The 27,586-nt window shown below is 42.6% G+C and overlaps 1 protein-coding gene across 2 annotated transcripts in view; it reads left to right on the forward strand.

Annotated features, from left to right (window-relative positions):
- Window positions 1–27,586, forward strand: part of sema6a (sema domain, transmembrane domain (TM), and cytoplasmic domain, (semaphorin) 6A) — a 79,050-nt gene that overhangs the window by 1,948 nt on the left and 49,516 nt on the right. For both annotated transcript variants that reach the window (XM_050051290.1, XM_050051291.1), the window contains exons 3-6: window positions 15,385–15,445; window positions 16,788–16,850; window positions 17,442–17,543; window positions 25,986–26,076. In XM_050051290.1, the coding sequence (XP_049907247.1) occupies window positions 15,385–15,445; window positions 16,788–16,850; window positions 17,442–17,543; window positions 25,986–26,076 (317 nt within the window). The remainder of the gene's footprint in view (window positions 1–15,384; window positions 15,446–16,787; window positions 16,851–17,441; window positions 17,544–25,985; window positions 26,077–27,586) is intronic.

Consider the following 27,586-nt stretch of genomic DNA (forward strand, 5'->3'; position numbering starts at 1 on the left):
AATTAAATCGCGCAAGTGACGTTTCACCAGAACGATTGAATCCATGGTCCCATCTCATTTTTGAGTAGCTGACTGAAGTTTCGGCTATGACTGATTGTCATCAATTGTTGCCAGTTGAGGATTGTGACCCCTTTTAACTTGATAATAACTGGGGGCTGTGAGTTCCACAGCAGTTTTGCTATCGAGCTGAACTTTGGAGCCCTGCTGTGCTTTTTTCTTTTAAAGTTTTTGGGATCAGGGGGAACTAATTCGGAGCAAAATGCTGAGACTTTAAGTCTGGACTTTTTCTCCCATTACCTCTTTGTTGTTTTCTATTTTGGGTTCGCCGTCTACTAAAACCCCCTTAACCTTGCATGATGTCTCTGAAGACTAGTGGCCTGTTTTCATTTAACACCCAGGCAGACGTACAGTCACAAACACACCCCCACACATGCAATTATACAGATGACTTAAATACTAATCTCAAAGAGAAGACTACTTGACATAATCCACATATTGGGTCCACCATCCAGACAGCCTTGATGCACATTGTGTGCTGTCAATAAACAGTAATACCGCACTAATACAGAAGTTTTGACTCTATTTGTTGGCAGCCTAGTTGCCCTCGCGAATCGATTCTAAAAAACTCTTTGATTCTCTGTCTGGCTGTGTTTTTTTCCCCTATCGTCTGTCACCTGCCTTTATTGCTTCATGTCTATCCATCAATGAGTTTTTCACCTGCGTGCCTTTAATTTTCAGTGACTCATCTTTCAGAGATAATATAGCTCAATTACACCATCTGGAGACATGGCGAAAACCGATATTGATTTTGTCTTCTCTCTTGTCATCATTATTTTAGAAATGTTCATGTTACTTCACCTCACAGCAAAGTGAGGGAACTTTAAAAAGAGTCAGGTCCGCGTCCGCAGCACAAACAGGCAGGTTTACCTTCAGAGACTCTACACTGTAATGTTACAGCAGCATTTAAACAGCCTTAATAAAATGGATCCTTTTCCGTTTGTTCTGCACCGTCCATGGCTAATTGAGTGGCAGGGTTGATTGGATACTGTTAAAAGCCACAATAGGGGTCTTTCTTTGTTTTCCTCCCAAGCATGTCAAATTAAGTGGCCGAGGGAGGCTGCTGCTTTAAGTGGGGGAGCTTTTTAACATATCTGTGGTCATTAAGAGGAGGTGTGTGGAGAGAGGAAAAGGAAACAGAGCGAATGAGAGAGCCTGTTTGTGTGTGTGTGTGCGTATGTGTGTGTGGTGGGGTGCCGGAGACTTTGGTCTGCCTGTCGCCCACCTGCTCCATGGGGTGTCAGGGGCCTGAGGGGTAGAGGAGGGAAATGAGACAGAGGGTTTATTGGAGGGGTGTGTTCGTGAGAGTGTGTGTGAAAGACAGAGAGGGTGTGTGTTGGCCAGAAAATGCCGACCAGTTGTCGCATGGATTTGAAAGTGATTTCTTGAGTGTGATATGTGGCTGTACATGTGCATATAGAGGTACTTTTGCGATGGCAAACATGTGTCGGTGTGCCTGTTGCCATTGGGTACAGCAGCCTGTGATCGTGCCTGCAATGGGTTGTGTTTGTGCGTGCATGTGGGAGGTCACCTGGTGCGTCGGTGCCACACTTGCATACTTGCTTAAAGCAGACCGGAATTCTGACACATGGCCTGAGGTATGTGACCCCTGAATAACTGGAATGGCTGCCTCGGATTAGACCGAGCCGGACGACCGCCATTGATCCTGACACAGAGAAGAATGTTGGAGTCAATAACATGGACCCACAAATGACGGCCAGTGCACAAAGATCCATCGTTGCTAACAGGATATCGATGAAGACATGTAAAAGTTGAATGACAAACAGTTTAAGGCAAACAGCGGAGACAATCACCACTTCAGAAATCAATGTGAAAGCGAGCCAGCAGTCAACCCAGCAAGTCCAGAGCTACAAAACAACGAACAATGCTGCAGGAAAAAAAACTAGGCAACATCAATAGTTGCTTTTATGATGGTTGTCCAGTCAAATGACTTGTTTATTCTGGGGCCAGCATCACACAGCTTTGCCATCATGCCTCTAGACCAGCGAGGCTCAGTTCTTGGTGCGCAGCAGCTTGCAGATGGCCACTGTGAACGCAGTCCAAAGCTCAACACTGTTTCAGGCTGTTTTTTGAATGGCTGCTCAGTGTATTAAATCCCTTTGGCTCCTGTTTTGGCGCTGGCAATAAAATCACAAGATTTTTAAGCTGTGAGATGCATACAAACATAGCAACTGATGAAATTGTAAATAGACAAAAGTGGCTTAATCCATAGAGGGAAAGAGGCAAGTCTTTGGCAATGAAGGAACTCAGCAACAGATGCAGTGATTGATAATTCATCCACGGGTTTGAGCCTTGAATGAAATGTATTGATTTGTTGGAATCAGGCACTCTTTTTGCAGTCTTGTGTTCAACCATTATATGTGGGCAGTTATGGAGGAAAATGGCCTCCGCTGATGAGGTCGCGGCTTTTCCAATAAGTGCAAAATATCATCAGCCTTCTTAGATTCATATATATTGAACGTTGATTATGAATTCAGTACATGACTAGTTTAGACCCTTAATATTCTGATTCTCATTCCATGACTCAGTTTCCATCAGGTGTATTATCTGGAGGGACAGTGTGGCCTGATAAGAACTCAGACAGCTGTCTTTTCATATGCAGGCAATCAAAAAGCCTTTTGTTTGTTCAGTTTTAACAAGACAGGCATTGGACTGCTCGGTCTGGTGCTGCTTTCTCTCGCTCTTCATGAAATATCTGCTCTTATAAAAAGAGGGATTCATAACAAGTTTCTCTTTATATCACAGATGCAGCCGCTCACAGAGAAAATAGTTATGAATCATAGCAAGAGCTGTTTGTTTGTGAAGATGCTGATGAACATTAGATTCAACCTTGTTACCAATTCGGCTTCTGTGCAGCTGCTGTTTCATACATTTTTATGGTAGCAATCAGCTGTTCATTATTCATTATAAACTGAGACATGATGTGTATTAAAGTATGTGTAACAAACATAAAAACTTTTTCATGTACTAGCTCGGCGCTTTATGTGTGTCTGCCGTCATGCGTGCTTTAGGTGTTTAGCAGCAGAGTCACGTCCCGTAAAAGCAATAAACTGTTTCTGATGCAGTGAGAGATGGACGCAGGAGCATTCCTATCCCAGCAGTCCATATTTCATGGTCAGGATACACTATGTACAGCATTCAGAGGGAATTCATCACAGGGCAACGGGAGATTTATCATTCTGATCTCTGGAAAATATCTGTGTGTGTGTGAGAGAGTGTATGCAACGAATATGGGTGTGTAGGTGTGTGTGTACAGCCAAGGTAAGCCATGCCATGTCCCTCTTCGATGTGTGTGTGCAGCCCAGACATCAGAGGAAAATGATGGCATTGTTAATTTCTACAAATTACAAATGTTACATTTGCACATTTCATACGTATCATATCAACTTTTCTAAAGTGACATAATATAAGAGCTGCCTTTTTTTTGGCAAGGCGGAGGGGATGGCGTGACACCTTCGCCAACCAACAATAAAACTGGTTGATGTTTGCAAGTTTCTTTTGTGTTTCCAGCAGCTTTTCAGGCACTAAATGTAGCTATTTTTAGCGACCCATGTCTCTTTCTCCAGCAGGGATAGTGGCACAAAAAGCCTGTTTTTTACCGAGACATTGCTGCTTTTCCAGCAGCTTTTTAGGCACCAAATGTAGGTATTTTTTTTCCCAGCAGGGATAGTGGCACGTAAAATGTTTGTATTTTACAGAGACATCGCCGCTCTTCCAGCAGGGATTGTGCCCCCAAATCTGAGTATTTTTTAGCAAAAATATGATCCTTTCCTAACTATAACAAAGTGTTTTTGTGCATAAACCTAACCACACCTTAACTGGTGTTTGTTGAACCATTAAGTTTCAACATATCCACTATATAATAATATGAAAATGTAACATGTCAGTGATATGCAGAGACGTACAATGCCAACATGTTTGTGTGTGTGGCTTCAATCAATGGGTTTGATTGAAGCCACTTGCTATGTAACAGTCAAACAGACTGTGTATGTGTGTGTGTGTGTGTGTGTGTGTTTGTGAGAACTACTTTAGGTTTTAGTCTCTTAGAGTGTGGACTTTCTTTGTTGCAAGAATTCCATCAACTGAAGACATCAAACTTCAGCAACACTTATATAAACAACAACTCCATTGTGAGAACAACGCATTTTGGTTTGTGGCCTTCATCAGAGTCCTCATAACACATTACAAAGAACAGTTGAATAAGAAATTATAACAGACAACCACTCATAGACGCACTTATGTATCAGGGAATGAGGCACCCGCACAGAAATGGGCTGAGTTATCTGACAGAGGAAAAAGAGATGACTGGTGGCTCTGTATATTCAAAAGTAGATTAAAAACATAAGGTTGGGTGCTCGTGGAAAATGGAATACAGAGAAAGGCAATCCAGGCACTCCAAAATATATAAATGAGGAGGCTTAATGGCTTAATCTTTAAAAGAGCCAAATGTCAATGTCTGACTGCTTGTCTTTCTTGTCTTGTTTGACTTCTTCTCACCCAATGTCACCACGTTCCAAGATCTCAGCAAATGTTACGAATAGAATTAATGAAAAATCAGGTAGTATAAAAGTAGAATTTCCATTTGAGATCAGATTTGAGAAGAATGAGGAGAATGAAACAAGCAGAGAAGGAGACAGACACTCCTACATAATTGTGCATGTGTGTCTGTGAATGTGTTACTGTATAGCCTGCCTAGCGAGCATGCCCCAGGTCTCTCCACATGCAGGGCATAGTCGCCATTCCCGGCCCTCAGTCGGCTTTCACCATGGTAACACCAACCACACTCTGTTTACACCCCTCTATGAAGCTGGGAAGCATGGGAACCAGAGAGAGAATGTGTATACGTGTGTGTGTGTGTGTGTGTGTGGGAGAGAGAGAGAGAGAGAGAGAGAGAGGGAGAAAGATCAGTGTGAGAGTAGAGGAACCGAAATTTGTGGTTGCCGTTAGCACTCACACAAAGACANTGTGTGTGTGTGGGAGAGAGAGAGAGAGAGAGAGAGAGAGGGAGAAAGATCAGTGTGAGAGTAGAGGAACCGAAATTTGCGGTTGCCGTTAGCACTCACACAGAGACACAAACATCACACAAAGGCACATGCACACTCAAAAATCCAGATTACCTTCTCTCAGTTGAGTCCTCTGGAACAGTCGAGCCTCTGTGGCCGTAGTTCTTCCCTGTTGGGTCTCTTTGGGTCTCGCAGTGGAGGCCACTAGAGTCTCCATTATTGTAGCTGCACCAAATCCTGTTAAAACCCACTAATGACTGGGATTACACGGTTGCCTCCTCTCCCTCTCCTCGCAGCACCAGCGACATCCAGCCACGTCCACACTGTGAAACAAAGCTCTCAGCTCCAGTAGTTGTAATCACCTGTATTAAAAGTTGGAAGAAGTTTCCATTCAAAACGTATTTTATGTAAAACACTTTCTTTCTCTGAAGGCTTTGACAATTTTAGCAGTCCATCCTGGAAAAATATACTTCATATATTCATGCTCTCAAATTAGTGTCAAGTTATTGTAACAGCAGGAGCTGAAGTTACAGGTTGATGTGGCTCAGGTTAGTAAGGGAGGAGCAGCTGGAGTGTTTGTGGCATTTTAGACATTGTGTTTTGATACTGAGGTTCCCATACAAATACTTCTTCCTTGTTTTTATACAGCTGTGGTGCTGCAGTGTATTTTGTTTCAGCATTACTGGCTTAGATTGGCTGCTATCAGGTGCACATATACAGAGGGTGTTGTGCATTGAAAACAATGTGGTGTAATCAATGACACCCCTTTAATATATAATAAAATGTAAGGAATATTGCTCAAGGGTATGTTCAGTTAGTTGCACATAATTAATTCATTAGCAAAAATTATGTTATTAAACTCCCTCTCCAGGCATCGATTGAACCCTAAAAAATTCTTCTTTGTTCATAAAAATTACATCGGCCCTATTTAGAGTTTTTTAAAATGAAAAACATCTCTTCCTGCCTTAAAGGAGCTGTATGCGTCCTTAAGAGCATGAATATAGCAGCAAACCACTATTTGCTATGTAAAGATATAGTGGAGTAATGGTGTCCTGAGCAGAAAATGAAGTCACACACTGTGTGTGCTGTAATCTGAGCTTCTCTGTTTGCTGTTAGACAGTCTAGTGGCACCTGTAAGTATGTACCACTGGTTAGCAAATCCCCAACGCTCTGCGCTGCGCTCATACGGCAGTTACCACTGTTAATGGTGTCCTGATCCAAGGTGTTTTTGTGAATGCATGGCGCCCACCCTTTGGTTTCCCTCCAGGTTAACACAGCTGTTCACGCTGTTGAGAACCATGTACAGACAAGTTGAATCAGACTCTAAATCATTGCTTTGGATGCAGTTTGAAGCTCCTTTAAAATGTGTCATAGTCAAACCTTTGCCTTATTTAGTATGTGCAGACCTATGAATATGAAGCCACTCACCTACAGCTCAAGTTTACCTGCTGACCCTCGTCTCTGCTCATCTAACACCCAAACCTCAGCCTGTGAACAGTAATAGATAACGTGAACCTTCAGTTTGACAATGTTATCAAACAGCAATGTGTTGCTGATGTTAGATAAACCTTGTTGCAGCTCTGACAAGTTTAAGTGAAACTTGACTTGTGAAATGATAACACATAGTTTACACCTGACTTCTCCGACTCGTCTGATAGCTACCCCTCATTTTGCCAGTATAAAGCTCCGACTTACAGGATTGGTTCCTTATGCTGTGTTCACACTGCGAGCGACACAGCAACAGGCTACAAGTCATTTTTGTTTGAAGCCGGGGACATGAAGCTACAAACTGATGCCTGACACTTGTCGCTGCACACTACAAATCAAACTTGAGCTGGTCTGCACTTTTTCAGCGCTCCAAAGATGCAGTTACGGGTCAGCCAATCATATGCTTTTGTTTCTAAGTGTAGTACTTAGCTTAGTAAGCTGACACTATGCTAGCTTTTTGTGCATTGCGTTGCACACAGGGATGCAATGGGGCAGTGAAATGTGATGTTAAAGTGGGGCTCAGACATTGATCAAAAGCATAGTTGTTGTTTTTTTAATCAAATAGGCCCACAACCTTTAGTGATGTTTAGCGTTGCTTTGTGGCAAGTAGAAGACACACAAGATTATGACGATGTAACTACATTGACGAGCACTTGAGCAGCACCTCAACGGTGACCAGACGATAATGTAGCTGGTCCCACTGTTGCATTGTCACTCGTAATGTGAACACAGCATTAGAGTTGTGACGTAACAACCCAGGTAGTTTGAGTCCACGTCCTGGAGAGTATCATTAGTATGCTGCTGGCCAAAAAAGGAAATGCTCAGCCATGGCATTATTTCACTCATGATATTTCTTGTTACATATAAAAGACACCTCATGATGATGTGAACAAGGTTAAAAATTTCAGCGAGAGGGGTCTTTAAAAGCACATATTTCTACCTCGAGAGCATGAATAACTAATTCCCTTACTTACTTGGCTCTCTACTGAAAAACCTCGAGATGTGAAAAATATTTTAAGACTAATGGATACATTTCAATCAATAAATGTAAAATAAACCACGTCTTTTATGCAGTTAATATGCATGCCTGCCTAACGGTGCTAAGTGTGCAAGCTCAATACGTGCCCCTCACCCAACTGACCCAGCCACACAAAAACACACATACACTCATATGCACACACACACACAAAAGGAGATGTGGAGCGCATGTGAAAAACCGTAATGAGAACTTCAACCTTCGAAAAGAACAACCTGCCTCGGCTTGGGGGTGAGTGAACCCTGGCTTGTTGTATTTCATGCCACCACATCAGCGAGGGCCTCTCGGTGCCCTGAGCCCATTCAGGACCTGAACAACTCCCTTCACAGCCCAAAGGTGCCTGCTGGCTTCCTCGGTTCCCTCCCATCCACTTTGTGAAGAGGATTTGAACCAGGGAAAGCCAAAACAATGTACAATGGACCCTCCTCTACCACCCATGATTCAGTTATGAAGAGAGAGGAATATGGGTGAAGAGGGTGATGAGAGAGAAAAGGGGTGGGAGGTAGAGAGGAGGGTGGACGTGCAGGCATTTAGTTTGTGGAAAGAGGGGTGGTGGCAAAAGGTGCGGGGTGCATGCTAATCGGGTTCCTCTCTTTTCTGCTAAAAGGGTGCGAGATAGTTTGACAAAGGCCCAGCAGATGGACCAAGCTGGCCCGTCGTCACCCCAGAAGAAACGCGCTGTTATGAAAACGACATTCTTCCACACAAAGCCCCTGTGTTCTCATGGCTATGCATGGCTACATGTCCGCTGGAGACCCTCTATGTCACTCAATCTCACACTCTTGCCCGCGCTCAGTTGGTCTACTGTCTTGCCTTGATCATTCAGCCCTTTCTCTCCGTCTGTACCCATCCTTTTACAGCCATATTTGTGTCTAAGAGGATATTTGCATACCTTCCACCCTACTCATACATTTTTGCCGCAGAATTTCGGGAAATGCTGAACCCACGCCAAGTGATTCACATTGACAACCAATGTTCTGCACTCATTGGCTGTAAAAGGCTTTTGTTATTTCGTTTTCCTCATCATCTCACCGTGTTTCCAATTTCATAGCACAGCCACAAAAAATAGACCCTCATGTTTTGTGTAAAAGCGCTGCGCCATCCTCATGGTTTACAGTTGAGAGATGATGGGAAACAGAATAATGACGGGCAGCAAAACATCTTTTGTTGGATTTCAGTAAATGAAATGAACAGTGTCCAAGTGAAGGCCTGGTCACACCACAAAAACTCTGACTGTAAATTTGAGTCTGAGACTTATTTAAACCAATTAGATTTGGGTCCAGTCCAGTGGTTGGCATAGATCAGAGGTTTTCAAACTGTGAGGCTTCCCAGGGGAGTGCTGGAGAGTTGTAGGGAGGGCGGAGAGGGAAAGATCCAATGTCCTCTGCAAATTAACGTCCATAAATCTGCTTAAAAGTAATAAAAAGACGTTCCTTATAACTCAAGAGCTTGTCTGAGAATCTTATATCTTTTAGTCTTCTTCCATCAAAGTAATCCGGTGATAGTTTTTTGAACATTCGTGGGTACATTATAAACTGCCACCAGCTAATTTGGCATATGGTGTCAGTTTGCCAAGATATAAACAAATAAAGGCTTAAAAAACGGGGCTGACGTTGTAGCCCTCAGGCATGGGCATAGTGTCAGACTTTAAAAACTCCTGGTACAGATTAATTGTGATGTAGTTCAAATAAATAGAAGATAATTTCCCCGATAATTTTGACGGACCCAATCTGAAACATGGCATGTGAATGGTTCAAGATTCACCATGAAATTTATATAAATGTATTTTTCTATTTATTTTACCTTTTATATAATCAGATAAATCAGCCGAGAACCAATTCTCATTTACAATGACAACTTGGCAAAGAGGCACTGACAGGAGGCAAGTTGATACAAGACATTAAAACATGGATACGTCATCATCACTGGGAGCAGCAATCTGGAATGAGTGGCAGCCAAAGGAGATGCAGACTTAAGCACTGACCATACTAATGACTTTGCTAGAGTGTAAACTGTGGCTATTGTTCGAGATATTGAGTAGTAAGTAGAGACATGGAGGGGTTTTGTCAGTGATAGTTTTATAAATAAACTGATACCAGTGGATCTGCCACCTGGTATGGTGTGATGGCCAGTTAACTGAAGAACCTACAGGTTGCAGTGAGTGTTGAAGGGGCACTAGTGACAAAGTGAATGGCAATATAACTGATGATGTCCAGTTTAAAACAAACAAACTAATAATTAATCTATGAAGCGTTACTGTTATCCACGGATCGATATTCTGTTAACAAAAATGCTGCTCATGCAGTCTTCATACACTCCCAAAGGTCCAGATGATCTAAATCCAGTGAAATATTTAGTCCAAAAATATTATTACATTCATGGTTATCAAAAAAAACTGCTTTTGCATCCATTCAAATGTTCATATTCTCCACATATTATCCATAATTTCTTCTGTTTGCATGTAAATATGCAGACTCCTCACTGTCAAAATGGTGGCTAAACTCTGACCTTTTGATTGACACCTCACTTGAGTTTTCATCACTGTTGCTATGGCCTCAACAGGGTTCACTCACATTCACCCATTCTGTACATTGTTATACCCTCTTTTTGTTGGAAAAGCGCCTGGACAAAGCCTTAGAAAGGCATGTGTAGAATGTTTATTTTCTGTGATATTGTTACCTACTTTGACTTGGACTGAGTGAGGCTTTGTGCCATTGTCCCATTGTGTTCTCCAGCTAATACCTCCCAGTCCTAGTCATATGTGGCATCTTTTTGAAGACAATATTCAGGCAAAGATAAAAAAAAACTTTATTTCAGTGTGTTGAAACTTATATAACTCAATGACAGAAGGACTTATAGTGATTCCGACTGTCGGGTAAAACCTTTAGAGGTTTATCTTTCAAATGAGACCATGCATGTACATGTACCAAAATGGAACAAGAACAGCTGTCAAAGTACTTCGGATATGCCTTGGATAGGCGTTTTAGGTGAATTTTGGTCAATAGGTAAATTTGGGTATGCCTCACATGGGCATTTTAGGTGAATTTAGGTGAGGTAACCCTTCAGAATAACCAAGGTGTGCTTTGCAGAGTGGGTGAAAGATGCTTCATTACAGTACAGTACGGCAAACCAATTCTTGCTCTGACTTTGGAGAGCAGCGTATTATGTGTGTTTGAAAGGAGAGTGAACTATTGAGTTGGATACGCAGGTATTCGGAGGGATTGTGACTAACTGAGGCAGCAGTTAGAGGGAGTTGGTGAAGAGGAAAAGAATAAACGGACTGGCATGTACAAGTATTTCTATTTACACACTGCAGAGAAAACATTGTAAAAGATTCCCAACTCATCTTGTTCTGCACTTGAGTTGTTGTATGAGTTATTACACGACTTTATTAAAAAAGAATTCACCTGATCTAAAATCCTTGAGTTAGTTCCCCTCGCACGCAAATTAAGTAGAAGAACTCATACAACATTTTACACCCTCATAAATCATTTTACAAGTGAAATGTAAATGTGTAAATCTGTAATGTAAATTGATTCTACTTCAGGAAACAATAAACAATAGAACACTATTTTCTTATTTACACTGAGCTGCTCGGTGCAAATGGAAGCAGGCTGCTGCCTAATAGAATTAGGTCGTATCATTACTCTTTGCCACAGTTTTGCCCTAACAGGATGGCAGCTTTTCCTCAGGCCAGTTGTTTAGTCTGAACTATTCTCAGCGGGTAAGATCTGTCTTGAAATCTGACCTCGGCTTTCGGCTGCTTGGTCAGTGGGATGAGATTTGAAGACTCAAAACAAGGAAATATTTGAAAAAGCCAAAAAGATGAAATGCTGATATTTCCAACCACTAAGTTGAAAGTGGGTTATACTTTGTAGGACCACACTTTGTAAGTTATATATAGGCTCCACATTGGTGCTCTGGCCTTCAAGACGTTAGAGTGGGCAGTTAGAGCAAGAAACTAATCGTTAATCTCACTTTTTACATAATCTACTGGATGTTACAGTATGTTATGTCCTTGTGTTTCCTGGACTTTCGGGTATACGCTATGCATGTATTCTGTTTTGCTTGTTTATTTCATTTTCATTGCATAAATCTAAAGAGCACCGTACAAAACCATTAATGTAAAAGACGTAGGTGCAATGAGCAAAGGCTTTAGCCTACAAACCTGCTTTGGTTTGTCACTGCTTCAGAAATAATGACTAATTACTGTTATTTATTCATTTATTTTCTTGTGTGCATTAGAGTTTTATGAGCTGGAAAATTACTAAAATAAATTAAAGTAAAATAAACCAAATTAGGTAACTGGCATAAAATGAATGCAACTGTTTTATTAACTAATGAATCGTTTCAGGTATTTTTAAAGCCAACATGCCAAATATTCTCCTGTTGCAGCTTCTCCACTGTGAGGATCTGCTGCTCTGCTCTCCTCATTTGTAGATTGAATATCTTCAGGGTTTTTTTTTTTTGCTGTAGCTAGTGGATTATTTGATTGATAAGGGCAATAAAAAAGTAAAGAAAATAAATGTTAGTTGCAGGCATAGTTTCACTATCCAATAACTCCAAAATAAAAAATAATAGTGTGTGAATGAGAAGCTTTTCGGTAAAGGATGTCGCACGTCAGATCATACCTCATAACTTCGCCCAGAAAATAAAGGCAGTGAGGTGTCAGCTGTGATGGATTATGTATTTCAAGTAGGTCTCAACTCTCCGCAAGTTGATTTTCATAGGTTATTAAATAAAAGGAAACCACACACTGCCTGGAAGGTAGGAAGCCAATTTTAAGACTTCAGGTTTGCTTTGGAAAATGGTCCGCAATAATGTTAACTATATTCCATTTGTAGTTAATGGTCTACAACATACAATGCCACCAGTGTAGTGCCTTTAAGACCCTGCCTTTGCTCTCTGTCCTCACCAGGAAGTTATATAGATATGACTCACACACCAGAGGGCAGTGAATATGTTGTAATATGAGTTCAGGTACAGCATTGAAGAGGGGAAAGGGTGCATGTGTGTTTGTGCGAGCATGTTGGGGTAAAAGGAGGGGGGTCTTCTTGCACATGTGTGTGTTTAGAGAGCTGGTGTTGACACAGACACAGCCGCTCCATTGTCCTTCTCCATCTCAAGCCAGGATGTTTGAGGGACGCCTCATCGCTTGGCTCCCTCTAATCTCAGCTGGAACCGACAACCCTGCGGCTGGAAGGCCTCGGTCCCTCGAGGACGCTGTCAGCACCAGGACAAGAGAGGCACAAGACAGGGAGCATAGCTGGGACGGTTACTGTCGAAAATTATGGAGCAGTCAATTACAGATTACTCATGAGCTGTTTTAAAATTGCAGGCAGTAAAATAACCCATGGGATTACGCTAAATCCGCCAAGTAATCCTCTGATTTAATAGCTTTTGATTTAGTTTTGTCTTTTTAATATAAAGTTTGAATTTTAATATAAAGATATAAATGAAGTTCAATTAACAAGTCGGGGAACTTTAGGAGCTGAGCACTATACTGATATCATCCATCACTGTTATCACCTTTTTATCTCTCTGTTTCCATTTAAATGCTTCTTCATCTCTGTCTGTCCTCTCTCTCCAGCGTGATTGTTTTTATCTTTGACAAATTAAAGTTGCCATTTTAATAATCAAATTTACTGTAGCCAGATGATATGTATCCTGTTACCCTGGCAGCAAGGTGAAAGAAACACTGGAACACAGAAGGGCCATTCAGGAACCCTGGAAATTCAACCCAGATCAATTAGCCAGAGTAGTGAAATGGCAGTGCGACCAGAGAGCCTTAATGAAAAACATTTTGCAGCACAGTTTGAGGTTTAAGCCTGAAACTCTGGATTTTTAGTCACGGCAGACTGCACAGTGACAGTCAGCATCTGGCATCTGCTCATGCAAGTGAACTTGAATCAAGGAAGGGCATGGCATGCATCGCAGTGACCTGCCGTTGACCTCCTACTTTCCCTTTTCTTCCTTCATGGCTGAATAATACATGAAAATGTTTTTAAAAATGAGAACAAACTTGATGCTTTGTGTTTAGAAATAGATGTTCAAACCTTTAATAGATTACGAGGACAGATGCTTTGTGTTGTTTATTAGTCTTGATTGTGTTGGTGTGAGTTGCAGAGTGTTGGAGATATCGACCACAGATGTCTGTCTTCTCTCTAATATAATGGAACTGGATTGCACTCAGCTTATGATCAAAGCGCCAAAAAACAGCAATGTCTCTTTCCAAAAATCATGACCTGGTTACTCAAGATGGTTTTCTGGCTCTCTCTTGTTGTTAATGTTTACAGTCATTCTGCTGTTCTCTGCTACTAACCAAGAAAAAAACAAGCCACGTTATATTTTTCTTTTGATGACCTTAATCTCAATTTTTCCCTGGGGTATTGGAAACGGTTACCAATGTCAACATTTTTCAAGGTACTTTATCATGGTTAGAAATTCCAGTATCGTGACAGCTTTAATTCTTAGTATCTACATATAGTCATTATAAGTTATATGACACACCACCCTGATTGAGACAAGATAGCTGAAAACCTTAACTGAATAAAACACGGTGTACTTAAGGAGAGTTGTGTGATGTGCAATAACTTTGACAGATTTGAATTCCAGTGTAGACTTGGAAGGAAATGACAGAAAACACAGAAAAAATTTTAACAGGCAGAGAATTCGCCCGTGGCCTCACCGGAAATGTGTCCCCTCTCCCACCACGAACGCAGCGCTGTTTTCTTAATTTCAACTGCTCTCAAAGATTAATTATTCAATTTAAGCGTCGTGGCTGATAATGTACAGTAGACTGTGTTTTATCCTCGAGGAGATGGCGGTGGCCCCCAGGAAAGCGATATAAGTGGATTCATTTCAAGATGCCTGTTCCTCCAAAGACTTTATTAGATTTAGTTAATGAGAGAGCAAGGCAGGCTGACTGGCTGAGCGCAGGTTGGGGAGCTGGAACGTAATTAAGCTGTGAGTCTGACGATGCCACTGTTACACACTTTGATTAAAAACACGTTCAACAGCTAATCTCTAACAAATTAAAGCAGTTACATCGTTTGGCACGGTCACCTTTGGCTCTCCCCTTTTCTTTCTGTCTCTTCCGCTCACACCTTCTCCCCACCCACAACCCCCCAACAACCGCAGCTTCCCTCTCCCTGTCTGCACCCGAATTCTCCATGGTAAGTAGGTGTAGCATAGTCCACCAGCCGGTCCATCTGTCTGAGATGTAGTTAACCCTTGTGGGTTTTATGTCTTCCATATGCCCTGCTGGGGCCTATATGGCTGGACTGTGTAATACAGGGGAAGTCTGTATATTTCCAGGCCAACACACACAAGTCTTCTTGTCTGAGCTATAATGAGTGTTAGTATAGATTTCCTGTGGCTCAAACACTAGGCTTAATTGACCTGAACAGCTCTGAGTGACTTGGCACCTCCCGTCTCAACCTTCCCCTCCTCCCTCACCCCCCCTCAAGACCTTTCTCTGGGACAAAGAGGCTTTTGTCCCCGGGCCTGCGCCACAGCGCTCTAAACCTTTGTTGACTGTTTCTGTCTGACAGAGCAAATAGCTCTGGCCTCCTTTTGTTTATTGTCATTTTTTGAAGTTTGAACAAAGTTTATACAAAGCCCCATTTTCTGACGTTGTTTGCTGCCTGCAGGGGGAAGAAAAGAAATGGGTTTATTGTTTGTTGAATTTTTGACTGCCTGCTGCTGTCTGACTCTTATCTTCTCATCTCTCTCTTCCCTTTCTCCCCATCCCTCTCGCCCTCCCTCACCCGCTCGCAGGGATCACATATACACGGTGGATACAGACACTGCCAACAGTGACGAGATCTTTTTCAGTAAGGTGAGTGAGACGTCTGTCTCTTTGAGGACGTGTTGTTCTCAGCGTGCTGTGATTGACAACGTAACCCTAATAACCCGGCTCTGAGTGTGTTTGTGAGTGCACGTGGGTGTATGCGTGTGCCTGCCAGCAGTCTTACTCACCCGCTCACCGGTATGAGCCTGCCGTGCTCGCCGTGCTGACCCCGTTAAGAAGATTATCCAATCAATCAGCTAGCAAACCGCTTGCGTCATCCACGCTCATCAGTGGGACAGTGGAAGGACTGATGGGTGTGTAACGGAAGCTGAGAGGACAGTAGAGGAAGTGAGGGAAGACAGGACAGAAAAAGAGGGTAAGATGAGATGAATTGCAGAAGGGCGAGAAACACAAGATGGATGCAGAAGGGAAGAAGATCCCACTGTGTATTTTTAGATTATTCGCCTCATATTTACACAGGCCCTGGGCTGTAATAACCCACTCTCCATTCCATCCCAGCCACTCCTCGCTGGCATCATTTGCCCTTAACATAATGCATTCAAACAGAATTCAAACAAGGCCATTCTCGTGTATACAACAACCAGCCATCCCTCCACCTCATCCACTTCAATGTCAAAGCCCGCCGAGTGGGTCTTAATGAGAGCAGGCTGCAGATGAAAGGCCGATGGGAGACGCGCAGATTGATTGATGACTGAGGGTCTTTAATCAGTGGCCGAGCTCCAAACATGTTGTACAACAGTGGCGGGTACGTGGCGGTCTGAACCAGCGGCTCAGCGCTGACCCTTAGGCCACACAAGGGTGGGGTGGGGGGTGGTGGTGAAAAGTGTTGAATGTGTGTTTATGTGTGTGGCTGGATACCAGATATAACTTAGCATTGACTGATAAGTGTGTGTGACAGTGAAAGAGGCTGTGTACGTTTGTGTGTTTGCAGTTGACTGGCAGGTATTGGCTTGCGCTGACCTACAGGCCAAGGCGGTATGAGTGTGTGTGAGTGTGTATGTGTGTGTGCACAAGGATTGCCAGCCTATCAATCCACCAAAATGAGCTCTCAGCTCTGAGGCGGGATCTGTCCTTGTACAGACTCTGTTCTGATCCGGGGTCAGTATCGTATTTCCTCCTCCCAGGCAGAGAATTAGAAGTTCAAGGAGGTAAACTGATCTCCAATCAGTGCTTAGAATAAAGTTCACCTCGGAGCAGGTGCCTCATTAGGGGAATCAATGGCGGAGAATCTCAGATGATGATTATTGATCACAGTATAGATCGATTATTGAGCTCTGTAGTGCCTTCTGTTTTTTTCTTCTTGTTTACTCTCTGGCTCTCTCCTGCTCCTTCTCTCACTCACTCCTTTACCTCCATCTTTTTTTCCCAGAAAATGACATGGAAGTCCAGACAGGCGGATGTGGACACTTGCAGAATGAAAGGGAAACATAAGGTAGAGAAAACACACACTAAAACGCACAACCCTGCAACCTCCGTGCTTTCACCCTAGCTTCATTTATAGAACAAATATCACCCTATTCTTCCGAGAACACTTAGCGGATCACACAATATATGACGCAGACAAGCTGCAACAGATGTAATTTCTCACAGTTTCTCTGTTGTTTTTTTCTCCCTCACATACACACACGTGCACAAGCACATTAACAGACATAGAGAACTTGCAGGTGCAATAACACCCTCCCTGCAGGTCATATAATATTCTGCTATTACAGTTTATATGAGGGAGAAACTTCATATCAAAAAGCAGTATATAATTATCTTGATTTAATGTGCGCATTAATATGTCTTAATGTGCTGCTTCATTAAATGATTATATGCTTGATATTTGGCACACATGCTTCTCACTTGTCTGTAAAGCACTGCATGCTGTACTTCAAAAGAAAGAAAAGAAAGAGCGTCTTGTTTTAAAAACCACATGTGGCTTTCAGTGTGAAAGTGTCTAATATAAAAGACACTAATATCACCATGAACCTGCTTTCTTCTTTCTCTCTTTCTGCCTCTCCTGGCCCGCGCTCCCCCGAAGGATGAGTGTCACAATTTCATCAAAGTCCTCCTGCAGCAAAATGATGACACCCTGTTTGTCTGTGGAACAAATGCTTTCAACCCCTCCTGTCGAACCTACAAGGTAGACACACACACACACACACACACACACACACACACATACACATGCACTCACAGAAAAACAGCTCTTTGGTGCTCTTTGCCCTTTTCTGACCGCAGTGACAGCGTTCATCATACATACTGTGCACATATGGTCTCTTAAAACTCCTCTCTCTCTGCTGTCTTTTTATTTTTTCCTCTTTATGCACTCATACACACACTCAGGGATATTTTTTACATGCAACCCCAACCTTACAGGAGTTTAGGGGAGGATGGCTGAGCTATGAAGCGGCGGACATAGACGGATGACTTTCACAACTCAGCAGGCCCTCCTCCTATGTCTTTATCTCCAGGTGTACTTTGACACGCTCGATTAAGAAGCAGAGAAACCTAACTATACCTTCTTGCATACACACTTACTCATACACACACACTGAAGGCGCACTCCTGAAATCCGATTCAGCCTTCCCTTGTAAACAGACGCCGGCCTCGCCGTATTCACGCAGGCATGTCTGGAATCATTTCAAGATTCCTTCAGGAAAAGCAAAACCACCTTGTGAAGATGCGTTTAAATGACCTCGAGTCGAGAAAGAGAGCAGGTAGACGTCAAGATTGATTTGATGGGCGCAAATAGAGATGTCAAGAAAAGACAGACATAGAGAGAAAAAGGAAGACCTGCACAGGGAATTAGATGGACAAATAAAACGGAAAAAACAACAAATGAAATTGATTTTTGGGTGTACAAGCAGACAGACTTAAAAAACAGACAGACTGTGTTCAAATTGCTGCTGAAAATGTCCCATTTTTTCCTTCCCTAGTGACATAAGTCTTATGTTTTTGATGCCCTAGAGTGAAAAGTGAACAGTGCTTCCTTTACTGTACATTGAGTAAATCTTCATTCACAAGACTACAGCATCTGGGCTGACCTGACAGCAAAACATGAAACTGGAAAGAAATAGCTTAGTGTAATTGGCAATTGTCAAACTTGTAGCAAACTATGGCTGACCCAAATGCTTTGGAGCTTCGAAACTTTGATTATTGATGTCAAAATCAGTATTCAGATGCGTTGTTTTTTTAAAAATGTATTTTGGACTTACCCAAAAAATTGTCAAATAGCTCATGAATTAAAAAAAAGAGGCTATCCAGCATTATTCATTATGCATCAACATTAAATATTTTAGTCATTCTTAGAAAAGGACATGGACAAACTTAGTGATAGTTTGTGACTCCCCCTTTCTCCTATCTAACGCCAGTCACTAGCAGTCCAGCACTAATGAGACAGTTTGACCGCATGTGACCAACTTACAGATACACCAGCAAGATGTTGAAAATGTCAAGTGAGTGGAATAGTTTCAAAATTTGTGAAGATGATCCCAAAAGTCCAGTGCAAGATATGCCAAAGAAAAACTGGTACTGTACGTTACAATTCTACAACAAGCTTTGCAAATCCCCTGAAAACTGTAAGTAATAGCTCAGCTGTCTTGTAAAGTATTCCTTTTTGCAGCTATTATGGCTAATATGTGACCTGCATGCTAACAGAGTGGCTAGTTGTCACATTATTAGTTTTAGGTGCAATGACTGATCTCCTTGCCTCTCATTTACCCCCTGACGCTTATCCAAGCTTCAGCTAATTGCAAATATTTCCTCACTGACGCTTCAATGCCCAAAAACTGGTATTCAGGACAGCCCTATAGCAAACTTTAAGGCACATAGTATGCCTGAAAATGCCCAGGAAACTGGGTTTCAGCATTATTGTCATTTCATTCAAGTATCTGGAGGAGTGATATTGCAGAGTAGCTATGAGCTGCCATCCACAGGAATCAGATATAAACATCATCATGCAGGCGTTCAGGAAGACAAACAGAACGACTCAGTCCTGAAGGATGTTATTGTTTGGTTTGTGAGGATGTGATGTGATGGTCACAGCACACGGAGATGTTATCTAGGTGGCCTGTGGGGAAAACTCTCCTGTCTTGGTTCACTAGATCTGTTTACCAGAGAAACAAGACACCGCCGCTCCATTGCCTTTGTGGTTCGGCATGCTAAGCACACAGAGTGGACATTCTTCAATTCACTGACTTCACCTGCAGGGAAAGTGGAATTTATGTCTCTGCATTTATCAGGCGTGGTTAGCTTTTATAGCCCCTCCGGTTATGGTTTCAAGGTTTGTGTTTTAGCTGTTACTGCACTGATATTACAGCTAGTCTGGTGGAGTTAAAGGGACGTGTTGTAAAACACTGTGAGGCTTGGTGAAATGGGCATGCATACACACACGTGTACGCTTGTCTGTGCAAACATAGAAATCAATGCATGTTGTGCATAAATCACTGCACATGATGGGCGATGTTAATGTAATCTCAGAATATATGTCGGTTAAGAAAACAATTTAGTCATATTGTGAAAGGTAGCACATCTGTCCATAACAATGTGTTAAAAACGGATTTATTCAAGTGTTCTTTAAAACATTTTTCCATGGTTCAGATTTGCTCAGTCCAATCAGCCCTTGCATATTTTAGTGAGTCGGTTTAATGTGCTTGCAACTGCTCTGTTCTTTAAAAATTTTGTCCACCGAATGCTCTGTAATTATTTTAGTTGAAAAAATAGCCATTTCAGTCTGGAAATAATTGAATCAATATGCCATGACTAAATTCAGATTAAATGTAAAGGCTGTAGGAAAGAGATATCATTTGATGGCATTTAAAATTTTGCACTGTCAAATCACCTCTGATCACTCCACGCAAACATGCAAATGCACGTACAAATGCCTGGGCACATGTGTAGGGGAAAAACAGAACTGTGTATGCCCCCATGCAAACAGTGACAACTGTGCAAACAGGCAAACACACACATTTTACAAAATCATCAGACACACACAGGCACAGTGTACTGCAGGCAGGCTGGCAGCCTCACCGGGCAGATACCAGGCCTTTGATGGCGTGCTGGGCTCATCCACTCTGCTTGGTCAAAAGTGTGTGTACATGTGTGTGTGTTTGTGTGTGTGTTTGTGGTTAAATCCACCTTGGCCACAGTTTGCCTCTCCATCTCCCCAGTGTGACAGCGCTGAAAAGAGCTTCTGTTTCGGGGCCAGCCTCATCCCACATTAATCAACAACACTGCAAGGGCGAGCGGGAGGGATGGAGGGGGAGCAGAGGTGGAGGGAGACAGCAGGGTGGGGGGGTGTTGAGGGTAGAGGGGGCAGCGAGGGCTCCTGCCCAAACCAGCAACACCCTATGCTGTCTTCTGTTCTTACACCTTCCCTGGCTGCTTACCTCTTTATATTTTTACCTCTGTTTGATTCCCTCTTTTTTACAAACCTACCAGTTTTCTCTCTTCATTAGCTTCATCTCGTTATCCGCCCCTCACCTTGTTGGTACTGTCAACACAAACACTTACACACGCATGCATGCTTACAGAAAAAACACAGACAGACACCTTGGCAGCCATGGCACAGTCCTCTCCCTGGGCACCACACAACACCCTACTCCCTTCTTCTATTCATCCTCCCTCCCTCCTCCTCCTCCTCCTCTCCTGCCAGCCTTAATTCCTCTCCCCCTCCATTGCTCCCACCACTCCGCCATCTTTCCCTCTGTTGCTTTCTCCCTCTGTCACTCCCTTGCTGTGTTGTAATAATAAACACCCCATCCAGCTGGGCTGATATATGACTGGAGTCAGTTTCATCGCCTGTTGCTGGGCGAAGCCGGGGGAATCAGTGGGGAGGCTTGGAGGCAGTGGGTCCCAGGTGATGCGTCCTCGACTTGATACTCGTGGACTGAGGTGCACTGGGAAATTTCATCTGTGCCGAGTCTTTGCGTTTGAATTATGATTAAAGCACACAGAGGAATTTATTGTAATCAACAGGGTGAAAATACACCCACACATTCCTTTTTTATACAACAGCTTTTCTAGAGGATTTACATAACATCCATTACAAAGAAAGACAATAGCATACAGCGTAAAAGGTAATTAGTTATTTGATCCATTTATTGTCATTTAGTCTAATGTTTGTTCGGCATTCTTGTTCTAAAAGATCAATCATTGTAGGAGCTGAAGCGTCAGATAAATGTGGTTCTTCCACAGTTGGTTGGAAAAACACAATTCTTTCAACAGCTGCAACGACTCCAGTTTCGTGCTCTCCTGTAAAAGGTGGTCAGGGAAAGGGTTCATCCTCCCAGGGCTTAGAAACAGGTTGCAGAGAAATGGGCCATGACTATTAATCTCCCAGGGAGATGTGTCCTTGTTTGGTTTACACAACCGCTCCTGGCCCAGGTGTGAACTCGTGCACTTGACCTTTATAGATGAAGAAGGTTGTGCAGGTGGAAATATGGTTTGCATACAAAGAAATATGTGGGGATTAAACTCAGCTGCAAACTGTGGGACACAGGTTTTTTTTTTGTTTATTATGATTAATCTGTCTGTGGCTACATTTTCTGACACCAACAGTTAGGACAAAACCATTAACCAGGTCAGTGTATCCTCATACAACCGCTCGTATGATATCCTATATCCGATATCCTATAAAACGATTCTGATGATGTTGAATCAAAATGCACTGACAGTGGTTTGTATGATATCTAAATAATTACTAACCTATGAATGGCACTGTCACGTTACATACTTAAAGTAAACTCATGTACTTAACGTTAAGTTATGTAGATTTTGGAAGACAGTCATGGTTGGTTGTGACGTTACATACTGTTGAAGAAATTTCAGAGCTGATGATTTAATAGAAGAGAATCACAAGTGTAACACTGTGTATGCCGTCCAGAGATTCTGAGGGTGTCCTTGCCCAGTTCTTGCATTTAACCCAAACAGTATTCCCTTGCGAGTTACTCCATGTTCCCAAATAAGGTTATTCTGTTCCGATCTATGGCTATGTGAAGTTTCTATTGGTTGGCGCCAAATCATCTCGACTGTTTCTTACAAAATGCAATATCTAAAAAGAGACTCTTGTCTGTTGAGCCTAGAGCATAGGGCAATCTCCTGCCACTTAACCTTGGGAGCTATGGCAACAGAGCCAGCTAGGTACCCTTATCTGGGCAGCTGTACTCCCTCAGCCACATCTGGGAGACGATAGATGGAATGCGTTCATAGCAAAGGTCAAGTAGCCTGGCCTCGAGGCCTCTTTTAGGCTTTCTGCTGACCCAACTGTTACCTTGAGCATACCTGTCATCCACGTCCGTTTACTGACCGAGGCTAAAGGCTGTCACACAACAAAATTCCTTCCCACGTACTTAACATAAAGTAAAGTTAGATAGGTTAGGTACAGGAAAACAATAATGGTTGGGTATCATCATACTCGTACTTAATTTAACGTTACATAAGTTAGGTTTGAGAAAGTAAAGCTATGTAGGTTAGGTCTAGGAAAAGAAACACAGTAGGGAGTCAAAAAGTGACGACGTGCTTTAAAATAACTCTGAGTTCACTCGGTTCACTCGAACACTGGTGTCCTGGGGGAAGGTCTTGTGTTACTTTGACCCATCTACCACCCACGCCATCCTCCGTACACTCACATTATGCTTTATATACAACTTCTTTCTTTACTCCAGTCAGTGCATTGGTTCCTGGATTGCAGCTTATATAGGACTTCTTGTGCATTATTTTTCTTGGGTGTACATACAATCTAGGTAAACCACCAAGATTATTTTAAAATCGCTGTTGTCACGGAAAATTAGATTTCTTTCCTATGATACAAGCAAGAACAAATTCAAGCAAACAGTCAGTAAGTGGGACAGTGGCTCAGTTTACCCCGAGTTTGTCCTCAGTCAGACTTCATAAATCCCTCAGCAATGATAAATAAAGCCCATAAATGAGTCTTCATCCAAACAACAGAGACACAGAAGCAGAACGTGTCCCTCACCCTGAGTGCTGAAGCCAATGCTGAACCAATTATAACGCTCCTGATGGGCATGTTTTGGATCTACATTGTGTTTGTCTAATTAATTAGCATATAGCCTATGGAAAGCACCGTTGAGCTGTTGTAGTAATTAATTCATAGATACACTGCACCCTGAGCCAAGGTTACTGTACATTTGCTAAGTTACAGTAAATCCCAACAGTGTGTTGTTAAGGCAGTGCTGACGAAGTGTGACAGCGCTATGGTTCCTTTCCCATTACTTTGAATTGTGCTCCTACAAAGCTGAAGCACTTCTTTCTTTTTTGCAGCGAGTGGAGTTGACAGCGTAATAAGGTTTGCCTGGTAAACAAGGTAAAAAAAAAAAAATCCATCTGGCTGTTTAAACATCAAATTTCTTTATGGTAATGTTTAAAAATATTGTGGTTGCGCGTGGCAGTTTTATGGATTGCTATAGCCCGTTTCTAAAATATTGGATATTGCTTTGGACAAGGCTTAGAGCATGCAAGTGAGCACACCCGGCTGTTGTTTCTCCGCTCATGCCAACCTGACAGGAGACTGGAGTTGTACGTGTATCAGCGGCCGGGCTGGGAGTGTCTTCCTCTGTTCAAAAGGCAGGAATAGATCAGTGACAGCCAGCCAAGCCCAGTAGACAGAGGTCACTGCCTCGGTGAAATCAACTGAGGAGACGGAGGGGTGGGGGTAGCTGCTGTGGCGTGAGAGATATGCGAGTGTGTGTTTGTGATGTGTCAGAGGAGGAGGGACTGTTTGTGTTAGGTGGCTGACACAGAAGCTGCTGACGTTTCAAGCTTAGCTGAGTTACCCCGTCGCTCTGTGCACCCAGACGCTCTGATTCAGTGGACGCACCTGACCTTCAACCACTCGCATCCCTTATGATTAACTCAACCCAATCTATAATTACAGTCTCTCCTGTCTAATAACAATATATATCTTCAAACCGGCATGCCCCCATATATTATCATGTTATAATTTCTGAAGAAACAGAAGGAACGAGAAATCGAGAAATGTGCTGGTGCTGTTGCTGCTGGTTCTGTGTTTGTTGTAAAAGGTCACTTGTAATTTTCCCTGCCAAATCAGCCTCAACAATTTCTCTGGCAGGCTTTTCCAGCATTGCGCCGGAGTGTGTGTGACCTTTTTAGTGGGCAGATGATAACCGTTTCCGCCGAGACAGGAATAGAAAACAAAATGACCTGTTTAGAGACCAGAAAGGGCGGCGTAAGCAGTTTGCAGCCTTGGCAAGCTACGCTCCCCTTTGTCAAGAGAGAGGGAGGGAGAAAGTGAGGAAGCGAGGAAGTAGAGTAGAGATAGAAACAGAGATAGAGAAGAAAAATGACTATGTATTGTAAACTCTGTAGGAAAACAGTGTGTTCAGTAATCTTCCCTGACCTCGGCCTCTGGCCAGTGCAGCATGGCTTTTCTTCCCTCCTCTCTTGAGTGTGTGTGTGTGTGTGTAACTGTGCATCTCTGGTGTTTATCTGGGGTGAAAGTGTCCTTAGGCATGCTGGGGTAGACAAGCCATCCCATGGTGGGATGTTACTGACCTCTCACCCACATCTGATCCTCCACCATGCCCTGTCAATTGCACTGCAACCAAACCGGGCGCAAAACAAGAAAATCTTGTCTAAATTCCAGTTCACAGAGATCATCCCACTAAGCTCTAAACTACACCGGTGGTGCTTCTTAAACAATGGACGAGGCCTCAAATAGCACATGGAAATGGGACTAGTGAGTGAGTGAATGACAAAATTAGCAGTAAGTTTGGATAAACTACACACCCAGTGCTAAGAAAAGCCATATTTTCCATTGTCTAGGTGCAGAATTAAAACTAGAATCTCTCCTGAAATGTATCAGGGAACAAGTCTTGCCCAAGGAAAAGCTCTCAGCACAAGACAGAGTATAAAATAATGACTACTGTATGATATACTATTTAAAAACGTCTGTGGTTAAGTAAAAAATTCTCACGTTCCCCGCTCAAGGCCATGTGCTCACCCACTTTTACTCTGCCCATTTATTTCGTCTTCACAGCAAAAGCACAAACTTAAAGAATCAGGGTGGGAAAGCACAGCAGAACATGGGTTAAAGATCCGTCTTGAGGGTTGTTAAAACTCTTCTTTAACACCACTGTAGTTGAAGGATAAAGCATGGCAGGAGGAAGCAAACCACATCCACCCATGCTGTGGAACATGTTGATGTGGAAAATGTCAGTTTTTGGTAATCTCCCTCCATGACAGTTTCCCAGATACTCCCAGATGGGCTGCTTTGACAGCTCTCCGAACAACACCAGAGTGGCATCCACGGGATATTAGTTCAGGTCGGAGTCAGATGGACACACTCCTGGGCTGGGTACCACAGCTTTTTTGTGACAATTTTACTGTGACTCACACCACATTTCTACACTTCAACACAGTATTTTTTTTTTTTAGCAGTGCTTTCAGAGTGTCATTGTTTTGACATTTGAGCTCATTTCTCATTTTCCTCCAACTGCGAGACAATATTTCCTGTCTGAGTTGTATTTCAAGACCATTGTTTTGTTTGACAACACTAGATTGTCTTGACCCCTCTGTTGACCTTTCACCTCGTTTGTGACCCTAGATGGACACCCTGGAGGCTCTGGGAGAGGAAATCAGTGGGATGGCACGCTGTCCATATGATGCTAAGCATGCCAATGTTGCCCTCTTTGCTGGTAAGATCAAATGCATCTTCACTGTCAGTGTTGTTTAATTTTGCTTTGATAGCCTGACACCAATTAGTCAGTAACTACTCACCAATTAACAATTTATTTTAAAGAAAAAAAAAATGACGTGAAATACAAGAGGCCTTTCCTTTCCTCCAACGCTCCATTGAATCTGTGAGATAACACCAAATTTCTTAACACTATGCATTTAGAGTTGGTGAAATTTAAAAGTTTTGTGATGTAAATGTTCTGCCTTTTCTTTTACTTTGTACTGGCTTTGCTGACACACAGTTAGCTAGCTGCGTTAACATACGGAAACAGAGTGCCCACTGCCCACCCTCTGGTTTCCAGTAGTTAGCCTTAGCCACTCCGCACTGCATATGTTGATTACAATGGTAATGCCGTCCTGGTGGCGGGATGCCGTTATCATGGATATATGAAGGCCACCCTTAGGTCCTCTCCCAGGTCCCCCCGATGAATAAGCGCCTACATTTTGGGCCGCAAAACCCCTTTAGCATTGTTAACTATGTTAGCACTACTAACTGTGATGACACTCCTAACAGTGCTAACAGAGCTAACATAGTTAACAAACAGGTAAATCAAAATTGAGTTACTTACTTACTGGGGTGACCGGGGGAGACTAGAGGGTGGACACAATACTTCCACAGCAATGCTGCTGGGTCAGGGAGAATCGCCAAATGACGTAGATCCTACACCAAACAGTTGCAAAATTAACCTATAGACTGACCGACATGCATAACTGGTCAAAAATTTTAACCTTTGACATCCCTTGGCCATCTGTATATGTCAAATGATCAGTTTGCTTGTCTGTATTTGAAGTACTTGATATCATCACTGTGATTTTCAAGTCCTCTCCTGCAGCTTAACATGACAGAAACTCAAGTTTCCATGAGGTGAAAATAGATGAAGTATGTGTGATAGTACTACCACTCACTGACTGCCATGAGGCAAAAACATTCATCCTAATTTTCTCCTATCTGCATGTATTAAACATTGGAACACGTTTGAGCTAGATGGGAAAGTTGAGTCTATTTGAGCGAGGGGATTAGTTGTGGTTGTATTTAATATTGTTCTTAATACCCTGCGGTTTATTCTGATGGCAATACTCCGACAACATGTCAAGAATGAAAGCTGGGTCTGTGTTACATGCGCTAGAGCAATTCGTTGAACTCGAGGCCACATTTGCTCTGTGTCAGGAATTCGCTGCTTTTCAGAGCCCTTTGGAAACACATCAATGGTATTGTGGTAACGGCAAAAGCAGAATCATCTTTCTCTCTCTTTTATTGCACTTTTCTGTCGTCCTCTTTATCTCTCGTTCACTTTCTTTCGAAATGCACAAGATTAAAATAAGTCACAAACTGATGGGATCAGAATGAGTCAGCTTTCCGTTGGCGGAGTGAGATACTTCTGATGCAACGGACTCGCACACTGCTAAAGACATTCAGTCCCCATTCATATTTGCTGTGAAGCAATTTATGGCAGTATTGATGAGCTGTCC

This window comes from Epinephelus moara, chromosome 8 (assembly GCF_006386435.1).
Source record: "Epinephelus moara isolate mb chromosome 8, YSFRI_EMoa_1.0, whole genome shotgun sequence".
In the NCBI taxonomy this organism is placed as follows: domain Eukaryota; kingdom Metazoa; phylum Chordata; class Actinopteri; order Perciformes; family Serranidae; genus Epinephelus; species Epinephelus moara.